At 49.5% G+C, this 12,355-nt stretch overlaps 2 protein-coding genes across 2 annotated transcripts; one reads left to right on the top strand and one right to left on the bottom strand.

Annotated features, from left to right (window-relative positions):
• Positions 1–7,866: 7,866 nt before the first annotated feature.
• ACET3X_009497 (uncharacterized protein) lies at positions 7,867–9,019 on the bottom strand (the record flags this gene model as incomplete). The annotated part of the gene is made up of 3 exons (XM_069455698.1): positions 7,867–8,483; positions 8,533–8,911; positions 8,960–9,019. The coding sequence occupies 3 exons, from the start codon at positions 9,017–9,019 to the stop codon at positions 7,867–7,869; spliced, it is 1,056 nt and encodes a 351-aa protein (XP_069303574.1).
• Positions 9,020–9,950: 931 nt separating this feature from the next.
• On the top strand, positions 9,951–11,513 carry ACET3X_009496 (uncharacterized protein; the record flags this gene model as incomplete). Its single annotated transcript, XM_069455697.1, has 3 exons — positions 9,951–10,539; positions 10,590–10,655; positions 10,705–11,513. The coding sequence occupies 3 exons, from the start codon at positions 9,951–9,953 to the stop codon at positions 11,511–11,513; spliced, it is 1,464 nt and encodes a 487-aa protein (XP_069303573.1).
• Between the last annotated feature and the right edge of the window lie 842 nt (positions 11,514–12,355).

Genomic DNA, 12,355 nt, shown 5'->3' with positions numbered 1-12,355 from the left:
TGGTACCCACTTACGTCTTTGATAGAACAGGACTCCCTCTTCGACTGAGCAGTCTTTGGTTGAGTACTTTAGGCCTAAGCTTACTGGGAACCGCTGTTCTTGATCCTCTATCGTCTGCTTTGCTCCTTGGTAGACCTGATCCTTCGCTGCTGTCTCCTGCTAGAGCTTTTCGAGCTTATTCTGCCCCCCTCTTAATTCTTTGGCGGGGGGCTGCTCTGAACCCTCTTCGGTAAGGTAAGCAGCCTCTTCCTTCTGTTGGTGTTGCGCTTCGAGCTCGTCCGACTGGTCTTCTAACAAACTGGTTGCCTTTGTTCCTCTCTAGCTTCGTAGCCGCATTGTCATTACTAGAGTCTTGCTATCTGAACCCTCTTTAATTGACTCCTTGTAGTAGGAGTTTGTTGGCTTAAGTATTTGTACGAACCGCTTCTGTAAGCGTTCGTCTTCTACCCCTTCAGGCAGGTCTTGTTCTCTTCTTGAGAGCGCGTTGGCTCTCACGTTTTCTTTGCTAGGCCGATACAACAGCTCTAGGTTGTACCTGCCTAGAAGAAGCGACCATCTTATCTGACGCTCGTTTAGCATCCTAGGTTTTATAAAGTACTCTAAGTTCTTGTGATCTGTAATTACCTTGAACTTCTCTACTAAACGTAGTTTAGAGTCCTATTCCTCAAGACAACGTACTACTGCGAGCAGTTCCTTGTCGTAGATCTCGTAGTTGTACTCGTGTACGTTATTCTTCCGTGAGAAGTACGCGCATAGTCGTAGGACTCCTTCGTTGTTATACTGCGATAGTACCCCACCCACTGCGTAGCCGCTCGAATCACATTTAAGCACCGTTTCACGGTCTGGGTCAAATGCTGCTAAGGAGGGCTCTGTAACAAAGATCTCCTTTAGCTTCTCGAAAGCTGATTGTTCTTTAGGGCCCCACTAGAAGGGGACGTCGCCTGTTAGCCTTGTTAATGGCGCTGATAGCTGCGAGAAATTCTTGATAAACCTTTGGTAGAAGTTTGCGAAACTAAGAAACGATCTTACTCCTTGAACTGTCTTCGGCGCCTCCTATTCGCGGATTGCGGCTACTTTTGCTGGATCTATGCTTATCCCCTTGCCAGCTTCTATCACAAACCTAAGATACTTCGTCGACTTAACTTCAAACTCGCACTTCTTGATATCGACCTGCAGGCCTGCGGCTTGCAGCTTGCTGAGCACCTTTCGGACGTGTTCCTGGTGTTGGTTTAAGTCTCCGTCAGAATAGATTAGCACGTCGTCTAGGTACGCCGAACAGAAGTCGTTAAGGTGTTCCCTTAGAGTCTAGTTAATGTACCGTTGAAACGTGCTTGGGGAGTTCGCTATGCTAAAGGGGGTAACTAGCCACTTAAATAGTCTGAACCTCGTTCGGAAGGCTGTCTTCTATTTATCGCCTGGTGCGACGCGAATCTTATGGAACGCTGCGATAACGTCTAGCTTCGTGAACCACTTAGCCTTGCTAATACTGTTGAGCGTCTCTCGGATAAGCGGAAGAGGGTATTGATCCTTCCTTGTGATTGCGTTTAAGGCTTGATAGTCGATACACAATCGGAGCCCTCCTCCGGGCTTCTTTGCGAACAGCACTGGGGCGGCAGCTGGTGAGCTGCTCACACGGATAAACCCCTTCTTGAGCAGCGACGTAAGTTCCTTCCGTAGAACTAACAACTCGCCTCTTGACATGCTATAGAGAGGTCCCCATGGCGGCTGAGCGTCCTTTGGTTCCAGCTCAATCTTGTGGTCTACTCCTGGACCTCGGTGAGGTGGGAGCTTCTCGGCTTCCTTTGGGTTAAAGAGCTCGTAGAACTCCTGATACTGTTTCGGCAGCAGCGCGCGCACGTCTGCTGCCTTCTTTGGCGCTAAAGCTCTATTAATGTCCGCAATTGAGGCAGCGAACACCTGGATTCTCCTTTCTGGGTCTTTTGATCTTTTTATAAGACCCGCAAATGTAGCGGCGTTAACTTGGCTGGCTACGTTCTTGGTCGTAACGCCTTCGTTGCACCTCACCCAAAGGCCTTTTGAGTAGATATATAAGCTTTTTTTTGCTAGAGCTATCGTGACGTTTTGATAGTCTATCTACCCCTTCCCTAGGACGACGTCCTCGTCTATGTAATTAATTACATATACGTAGGCGACCTCTCGGTGGCCGTGTATGTCGAACTCAAATTGAGAGACCTCCTCGATTCTTGATAACTTCCCATTAATCCCCTTAATTATCTGAGGGGTGATCATAAAGTGCTTAAGGCGGCTTCAGCGAGCGAACTTCCTGCTGACTAGTGCGTAGCACAAACACCCGCTGTCAATTAACGCAGTAGCGTTATAGACTGTGTTTACAATTAGGTATACTGTAAGGGGTTATGTTTTCATATATTAATGTTGAAACTGGTTCCATTCGCTATATGTTCGCCGATCTATCTTCAGAGGCTCCAAACTAAGACTCTAGTTCGGAGCTACTCTTTTCCCAAGTCCTCTAGGTCCTCTGCGTCGCTGCTGTCTAGTGTCTTCGTATAACAGCTACAGGTGTGTAAGGACTCACGCTGAGTTACTTTATTTACCCTAGTACTTTTAGGCTTACTTCCCTTCTTACAGTTCCTTACAAAGTGCCCAGCTTCACCGCAGCTATAGCACTTTCCCTAATCGCTGTTTAGTCTCCTATCCTTCGCACTCACTTTACTAGCCTTCGTAGGTTCCTAGTCTATGTCCTCTAGCGGTGAAGGCGTTCTCGCGCGGTTCTGATAGTTCTGTCGTTAGGGGTTATAACTATGCTGCTGACTGAACTCCTTTCGGCTGCGTGTCGCTATATTCACCTAGTAGAGGCTGTCTAATACTTAGGTTGCTTCGCGTGCGAACTGCTTAAATAAGAGGTTTTCGTTTACTAGCACTAAGGCCTTCTAGATCTTAACGTTAAGTCCCTTCGAGAACATACTTTTCTTCTAGGTATCGCTAATTTGTACGCCTGATTAAAGTTCTAACCTATTGAACTCTATATGATAGTCTCGGATTAGGCGTCTTCCTTACCGTAGGTTCGACAGCTAGTCTAATGCTTTCGCTTTTAGGTGTGGGTCGTCGTATTGTTAGTTAAGGAAGTGCTATAAGTCTTCTACCGAACTATACTCCTGGTGTTGCTCCGCCTAAGGAAGGATAACGTCTGAGGCTCGTTTAGAGCAACGACTTACTACATAGGCGATCTTTATTCTGTCTAGTGCGTCCTAGTAGTCGTTGCACAGCTTAGCTTTCGTCTTGTATCTAAAGGAAGAGTACTTCGTCCTGTTTCCATTAAACAGTTCTAGGTAAGGATACTTCGTCTTTGTGCGTGCTTCTAGGAGTACAGGTGAGAGGGTTAGGTCTGAACGGCTTTCGGGTATGTGGACGGGCTTTGATAGTTGGCGCTCCCGTTGTTCTAGTGCTTCTAACCGGGAGGTTATAGGTGCTATTATCTGCGTGAGCTGGGTCAGAGCCGCTAGCATTGCTGTTGTTGCGTTCTGAGAAGCCTTTGGTGAGCCCTTAGGTGACTCTCTCGCTTGCTTAGTGCGTCTAGCGATCTTGTTGATCATCAGAGCTATCGCAGCGTCCTTCTAACCGTCACTCCTAAGCATCCGAATGATGTCTTCTTGTATCTCCTCGTCTAACACTCCTGCGAGGTGTTTAGCCGACGCGTACGCCGATAGCTCATTAACGTTAAGGTTGGGTACGTTATCCGTTATCTTCTAATCTTCTATTAGAAACTTATCTTGTGTGTGTGTGCCTGCTTCCTTTATAGGGCTTTCCGATTGGTATTCGCTAGTTGATTGTTCTTGCACTAGCAGCTAGTTTCCCGTAAACTGCTGAGTAGTAGCCTACTCCTCTACGGCGAGGACTGGTAGGGCTTCTGTAGCCTGTCACTATATAGGGCTTCCGTGGCTTACTCGCAATAATAAAGCCCTTCTGAACGACCTTCGGTAGTCGTTAGGCAGTCGCGACTTTTAGTAACCTAGTTACCTTACGCTCACGATTCTCGCACTAGTCAGTACTTTAACTTAGTATCGTGGCCTATGCCTCGTTTAATAGAGGACCGATAGGACTTGCGCAGCGGGCGCTCGTACAACTGTCTTCCTAGCGACTCTGAATAGTCTTCGGATAGTTCTAGTACTGCGGCTAACTAGACCTGCCTCTTCGGCCTTCGAAGAGCTTAACAGGATTTCACCTACTGCTATTACGTACGTTCTTACGAAGGGTCTTGTGTATAGTAGGACCTACACCTTAGTACTGTTGAGGTATCGCGTAGGGCTTCCCTGTGAACGGTATTCGCTCGCAGACTAGGATCCACTAGCTGCCTAATAATCGTTCACCACTGGGCGTCGCGCGAGGCCGGTAGCGCGTTGACTGAGCGTCCTGCGAAGCTGCAGTCCTAGGCTAGTAATCTCGCGATAGCTTATGCCTAGTTGTTGTCTGAAAGCCTTTTGGGCAACAGAGCAACACTAATCCTGTGCGGAAGATGAACCTGCTCGCACGTAACAGAAGAGGCGGTTAAGGAGCTTGACGCGCGTCGCGTTAACAGAGTCTTAAAGTAAGGCTCTGTTGATTGGGATTAAATACAAAATGTAAGGGGCTGCGCTCCGGGGAGCAAACGTAAGGTTTACAGAGGTTGTATTTGATAGAGGGCTAAGCTCCTAAGCTACGCAGCTATCTATATACAACGCTAGTTGCCCGAGTAACAGTCGGGCCGATAGAATCCGGGTGCTTAGGGTAGCACCCGGATTCTGCGAGTAGACCGAGATTCCATCGAGGAGCTATCTGAAGGGCGTTCAGCCCGTTACACCTTTTAGCATAAGTTCTTTAATAAGCAGCATCCTAGCTTTTTTTAACGTATTAACCTCTAAATAGTTAGTATACCACCTTATAAGATATATTAGGTAATGCTTAGGCTTAACGCCTATACCGCACAGGATGTATATCTATAATTAATAGTCCGTAAGGTAATAAAAAAGGTCTATAGGAACGCGCAAGATAGTCTTAATATATTTATCTTTTTTCTATTAGCAAGCCTGTAACTTTACAGGCATTTAAAGCTAATGCATAATAATAAGAAAAAGAAGTGGCTGGTTATAATTTCCCCCTATCTCGTCTTTATTACACGCTATTATCCTGTTGCGTAGGATAGGAACTGCGCCGCGGGCGGTAATGCAAGTGGCAGATAGTGTCTTAGTAGACGTACGATACTATTGCGAGTGTGCCAGCATCTTAATAAGCCTAGACAAACTCCAGCGCGCAGAGCCTGTGCTAGATTATACCTAGACGCTTGAACACGCTGCAGTCGCATAGAGTTTTGGTGAGGCGAGACGTAAGCGTACGCACAGTACAACTCAACGTAAGCGAGCGAATCAGCGATTGAGAAACTAGACAGAGGGCCGAGTTGATTTGGCCATGTAGCTCTAGCGCCCTGGGATAGCGCCCTGGGATAGGGCTGAGTCGACTTGGCCATGTAGCTCTAGAATCAGCACCTGATTCTCGTTGCATACACGCGTCTTTGGGTCATGGTGCACGATTACCCGACTAGGAAGAATCAGGGTCTGATACCCCGGCGCATAATATACTAGGCCTCACACCCGGCCTCATATTGGTTAGGTTAGGTTAGGTTAGGTTAGGTTGGGAGAGCTATGAAGAATCTGAGCGGACTGTTGAAATTGCACGGCCATTTTGCATGAAATGGTCTCTTTAGATATCTTTTATCCCATCAGACGGCTAACCCCAAGTCGCCCGATCCCACTCCCCCGATCCCACTCCTCGTTTTTCTATCGCTCCTTATCTCCCTCACCAAAAACAGTCCGATCCGAGTGGAATCGGGCACAGCCTCTCCGGTAGGAACTCACCAACTGAGCTTCAGCCCATCACTTCGAGCGAGAGTATACAGCCGTCATCGAAGCGGAACCGCACTTCTGACTTTTGTCACCGCGGCAGGGAGAATTACAGTCTTCCTCTTTTCCTATAGCCGCCCCAGATTTCAATGCCTGCCCACACATGCAAATGTACCCACCATGGACGCCAAAATAGTTGTACCCCTCACATATAGTAGAGCATTGTTCCAATGTCAGACTCTGGCTGTTCGTTTTGCGTGCGTTTAGGATGTTGGATGGATTGGCCTGCTCGACGTAACAACCCTGATACACGGGGGGTTTGCTCTTGTACTTGCTTATTTCCGCTAAAAGTTCCTCCTGTCGCTGGAGGAGCTCTTGTTCTTTCTCTGCGAGTTGGGTTGCTAAGCCTTGCTCGCGCACAAGACATTCGTCGTTGGCTGCTTGACAGGCATCGAGAGAAGAATTGTTGCTGCTTCCACCGGGCTGGACAGAAGATGGGAGGGATTGTTCGAATCTGAGACCGTTCGTACAAGTGCACGAGCAGCTGTGTTCGTGCAGCGACGGGTGCGTACAAGTGATTGATGGCTTAACACCTAGTTTATCAGGTAAGCTTCTGCAAACTAACAAAATTATTAAGTTTTACATACCATTCTCGCATGTGTATAAGGTCCCAGAAAGTTCGAGAGAGCTGCCGAGTACTTGCTGTACGTCACCGCCTTGGACCTTGGCACAAAGGCCAGAGATAAAGAGAATCCAGGGAAATCTCATGGTATGTTTGAGTAGACGAATAGTGCTTGAGGAGAGTGTTTGGGGTCTTGATTGACGGGAACAAGTTGTGGTCAGGCAGCGGTTTTATACCATTAGGTCTACCTTTCTTCTACTCACCCGCTTCCGAACACTTAGGGCAACTAATGACTCACTAAGATCTTCATAACAGTATCCTTTAGCAGGCAATGCATTTGGCATAGAGTGGGGGGAGTTCCGGAACTACCTAAGAACGTTTGTTGGGAGAATTCTTTTCCAGCATATCTGTTTTTGGACGATTGCTTTTGATCTCAACCTTCTTTGCCAGCCCTAGCTTTCAGATCTGAGTAAAACCCAGATATCCGAAGTCGATCTTATTATGCTTTCTTTCTAGCTTTATAACACTTTGCTCGGTACAGACCGCGTTGTAGGGATTACTCACGATATACATTGCCAACATGAACGAAAAAGGATTGAGGCGGATAGAGGGGCTCCGATAGCATACTAAAGGTAAAGGGTAGAAACCCTGCCGGACAAATAACACTACATCAACTTCGTGCGCAGACCTGACTTATCGAAATCTCTTCTGAAAGAAGCAATACCATGCAGCCCTCTTTGTTCCTCACATCCTTTTTACTCTGCCGCATCATGAATATGCAAACTCTATACCTTCATTCAGACCCACAGCCAACGTGCCAGAATAGTGATTCTTCTATGTCCTTGTAGACAAATACTGCTAAAACTGATACTGTACGGGTGTTGGAGGACATGAAGATGTACGACTACGAGCACATGGAGTAGTTAGTATGGACAAGGAAGCATAAGGACGTTGTGTTGGTAAGAAGAGATGATCTCATTCTAGGGAGATTCTCTAGGTCTGGAGTACTGTACACGTGTGTGGTATCGAAGAAAGCATGTTGAATAGACGATGATGAAGGAGAAGAAGCAAGTCCAAAGGGCTCTTGTTGGAAGTAGTTCTTCTTCCAGGTGATCTTCAGATGGTTGATCATCAGGATCTGCATCGGGGAACCCTGTGCACCGGCACAAACCTCCCCTTCCTTGTAGCATGGTCCTATCATGCTACTTTAATACGCATCGCACGCTTGCAGAACAAATGAAAGACAAAGGAAAGAGAAAGCATTGATAACAAAGGCGACAGAGTGGAGATAGTGATAGTTGGGCGTTGTGGTGTTGTTCTTACTCAGTTTTCAGGTGAGATAGCGCTGCCACCCGAAATCTGAGTACGGGTGACGTCATAGCCATGGTTCTATTATTTCTTGGTTCGTCCACTGCGAGAAGGTTTCGCCTTATGTTGATTAGTCTTCTTCACCAACCAAACTTGCGCGAGATACGCATATCGCGTCAACGCTCTTCGGTTGAACCCGTACTCTGCTTCTTTGCTCCGAACCTTCTTGCCCTCAAACGTCAACTCGCCGCACTCATCGCCCAGGTCTTCGAACTCAAAGCCCATCTCTTCAACAACATCGATGATCTCCTCCAGGCTGAGCTGTACAAAGGGCCCGGTGCCGTACAGGAGTGGGCCGAAGTTGATCCATCGACCACCAGGCTTTAATATCCTCTGAATGGTGTCGAAGTAGGCCATGAGGTTGCGCGCCGTGTCGATGAAGAAATGGGCGACGATGATGTCATAGTGACCCGATTGGTCGTCAAAGGCGGTGTTGAAGTCGCCCTCGACGAGCAGGACACTAGGGTTGGGGGTGATGTTGGGTACCGTCACACTCCGGATCATGTAGGCCTTCGTTGCATGGTGCGACATCCCGTCGATAAATGGGTGTATGGTGACCGTGTGCGCGTCCTTTTGCGCTTTGATGTACCGGTAGCCGACGTTCTTGAACATTGACCACTTATTGATCGTAACCTCAAAGCCTGTCTCTACGTTAGTCGCCGCTCTTCTGCTCCTACGCGCCACACCTACCTCCGAGATTGGCGACATCGTGGCCTAGCCGGCCGACTCCAGAGCCCAGAAGCAGTACCTTGAGCGGTGCGCTATCGGCTGACTCTCGTTGGATGGCGTTCAACGTGCTCAGTATGCATGGGAACGCTTCGTTTCTCTCTTTAGAACCTTCGTCAGCCCAGCCGCGGACGTAATACTTTAGCGTTTGGGCTGTCGCGAACTTGTCTGCTTGGCGATTGTCCTTCTCTGCCTGCATCATGTGCTCATCCAGTTCTTCCTGGCTGATGCCGTAGAAAATCATGGCGTGCAAGGCCATGCTCTTGGAGACGGCCGCGTTCACATAGATCAGTTCTTCAATCTCATCGAGCTTCTTGATGTAGCCAACGGTGTTCTCCAGCGTCTGATCCATTCTGAGCAACTGGCATCATGACGCGCGTGCTTGGCCTACCTTCTTCTGCTTCTTGCTGACACTCTTGTACAGACTCTGCCATCGGTCTAGTTCAGCCATATGCCGTTACGACGTCATCGCACGGAATGCGCATTCACGAAGCTCACGCATCCCCGCTTGGTCGATACCACGAATGATGTAAAAAGCCCGTTATCAGCTGCTCGGCCCGAATGTTCCTCCGTTCTTCTTGAGTATCTAGGGCTCTTTCCTGGGGACACATGCGGAGCGCCACGTTGAGGTGTCCATACAGTTCTAGAGTGATAAGCCAGAGCGTTGGAACATCGAGTGCAACAGACCGTCGGCCAGCATGATGGTCTTTAAATAGAGAACTGGGTTCCTGGCACAATGCCCATAGAACTGAGCTGTGAAGCACCCACACGAGGAGCCTGCGCTGTCGCCCACGTCGAATATCGTAGGCACCAGTCGCCCTACACTTTACGAGCTAACTTTCTGGCGTACTAACCTGATAGCTTGCTGTCAAGTTCATAAGCTCAAACCTGATGTCTGCGACAGCGCTCCATCATTAATCTCCAAAGTGGATGCATTGTTCCGTCCTCGAACGAGCCACTGGCAAGATGCAAGATCCAAATGCGCTTTGCCGGGTAGTGATCGAGAATTGCGCCTTGACCCATGAGGAGGATTGCCACTATCTTGCTCTTGCTACTGGAACTGGATGTCGTTCGCTTGACTGTGAATGCAAGCAATCAACGCGCTTCATCAAACAGTACCACGAGACTGTTTGCGCAACTACGTAGCGAGCACATACCCACTGCAGGATCGTACGTCATATCGTATTCCCGAACGCAAAGACTAGTTTGTGTAGTGTCGACGCGTTTGGCCCTGGGCAGACTCACCTTCACTGGGACTTTCGCTTAGCCGAGTGCGACAGCGGCCAAAATCCTCCGCAACCCATTCCCTCTACTCACTCCACTTCCCACAGATGTGATCCGCAACACCTAAGGAAGCGCTTGTCACCGCCAAAGATACCGACATGGCTCGCCTCAGCGCCCCCGCTAACGCGACACCGAAGACCGATCGCAAGTCGAGCCGCCTCCGTGGACTATTCAGACAACGATCCAGATCGAGCGCACCATCCAGTCCCGCTACCCTGCAGAAATCGCCGCCACCCGTCGTTTCCAGCCTTTTAGCGTTGCCAGATGTGCGCCCAGGATTCCAACAGATTGGTCTGCTACACAGTGAGCAGTCCATGTACAGCCAACAGGAGCTTGGTGACGGTGAGACGGTTGGTTCTACAGCGGTCGAAGAGTCAGAGCTAGGCGCGAAAGACAAGACTCCGATACGCGATGCTGGCCGCTGGTCGAATAGCAATAGTGCAAGACGCTCGCATGCTGTGCTACTAACGAAGTCGCAAACCAAGCGTCTTTTGAAGACCCCACCCTCCTTCCCTCGTCCAGCCCATAGCGCCTCTCCAAAACGGCATGCTGAGGAAGCAGACCGTAATTGTTTTGGATCCGAGGTCGCCAAAAGCCAGGATATGTCTCCACGCGCAGCTGGTGATGCCGACAAGCGAAGCGGGTTGCCATTGGGTTCTTCCCACAAGATCGCAGAGGCCATGAACAGTAAGGGTCTACTCAGTGCGCTTCAATACGGCATGCTAACACCGAGGCAGACGAGAACATCAGCCATGTCTCAGATGCAAGCATCGCGGACCCCGCAAGGTGTCAGACACTGCCTAGTACGTCAAGTCGCTCATGATGTTTATGCGCTCACTGACAAAGGTGCAGACAGCCCCATTTATCCCCAGCACGGCGGCCTCATCGAAGACCCCAACCTGGAGCAATACAAGACCATCAGCATCAAGCGCACGAACAACTTCCTCAAGACCGCTCGTATGTCGCCGCAAATCCTACGTCCAATCGAGATCGCCGACGAGCACGGTTACAGCACACTCTTGGATGAAGACGAACCAAGCCCCCGCAAGTCCTTCGCGTCCAACATCTTTGACGACGACAGTTCGCTCAGTCAAGGCATCCGTGAGTATGTCACCAGCAAGATCGCCAAGGCACTCGCCAAACATAACCGGAAGTTTCAAGGCGATGGCAATCCCATGGTCAGCAACATCAACCCGTTGAACCTCGTCATCAAGATCGATGCGACTGGTTTTGCCAGAACAGCTACCTCTGAGGGTTTGATGAGGGACGATAGGAAGATCGGGGACTTTCCGGAGCGTTTCACCATTGGCCCTTTCGAAATCGGCAATGCGCACCTAGAAAGAGATGTTCAATTCGGTGTCATGGCTATGTACGCGGTCGCCTTGCTCTGCGCATCTCTTCAAGGACCCAAGAGTCTACTTCTTAGTCTCTGGAAAATGGCGATCGTCTTCGGAATCTATGCCGCTATGTTGCGTCAGCTGCACTGGACTGAGGATGTTGACCGCGATGTACTGCTGGTGCCTGTGTTCTTCGTAGCCAGTGTGACTACCGGCATGGGCGAACAGTTACTTGAACAGATGCGCATGATGATGGTCGACGTGCTCGCTGAGGCCTTCGAACGCGTCGCTCGGGGCTGTGATATGCAAGTGCACACCGAGTAGATGTCTTGAGGCTGCATGGTGTTTTGGTGTCTCAATTGGTAGCGATTGCGAGCATGGTCGCAGCTAAGACTGTCAGTTGCATGAATGAAGATATAACATGCCCCTTGATAGCTTCCGTACATAGTGATGTGGTGAGAACTTGGAGGAAGCCGCAGGTCAGACCCTGTGGTAGATGACGCCCGCATACACGTCACAGCTCGACATACATGACTGAACCGAGCGCCGTCTCGGTGCGCACAACATCTTCACCTACACATCCGTAACCCGACGCCCAGTAGGCACCATATCAGCTTTCCGCCATAGCGCGCTCTGCTTTTCCTAAGTATCGCATCTACATCAGCGACGTGCTTTGCGACACGGCTTCCATCAAAGGCTAGCAGTTACCATGCCTTCTCATATTTTAGTCTTCAAATCCAGATATCGCGGTAGTGCTAGTGGCTCGACGAAGACGTCTGCAGGCCCCAACGCCTCGTGTGACAGCAACCGTCACAGTAATACCTACGTCAGTCTTGACGCGAAAGCTGCGACACCACCCTTAACCCCAGTCGCATTGCGATACGAGCATGCGCGGGCTGTGCTCCAATAGCAGCCCCACGACTTACTCTCACTGTAACAGTCTTGCGCCTTCGTCTTCTCGGATGATAACGCACCGCTGTCCTTCCGCTATTCACTTCGATACTCGCCTTCTTTGGTCGAGTTACCTTGTCAAGTCTCGCAACACCCATTGGTACCATGCGTATGTGGCTACCAGATTTGACAGCGCAACGAGTGAATGTTGGTGAGGGCACTCCAAAGCGGAGATCGAATGTGAATGCGAATTTCACATTTCCTGATCGAACCTC

Source organism: Alternaria dauci, chromosome 9, assembly GCF_042100115.1.
Source record: "Alternaria dauci strain A2016 chromosome 9, whole genome shotgun sequence".
Classification (NCBI taxonomy): Eukaryota; Fungi; Ascomycota; class Dothideomycetes; order Pleosporales; family Pleosporaceae; genus Alternaria; species Alternaria dauci.
This window is presented reverse-complemented; position numbering and strand designations above follow the sequence as displayed.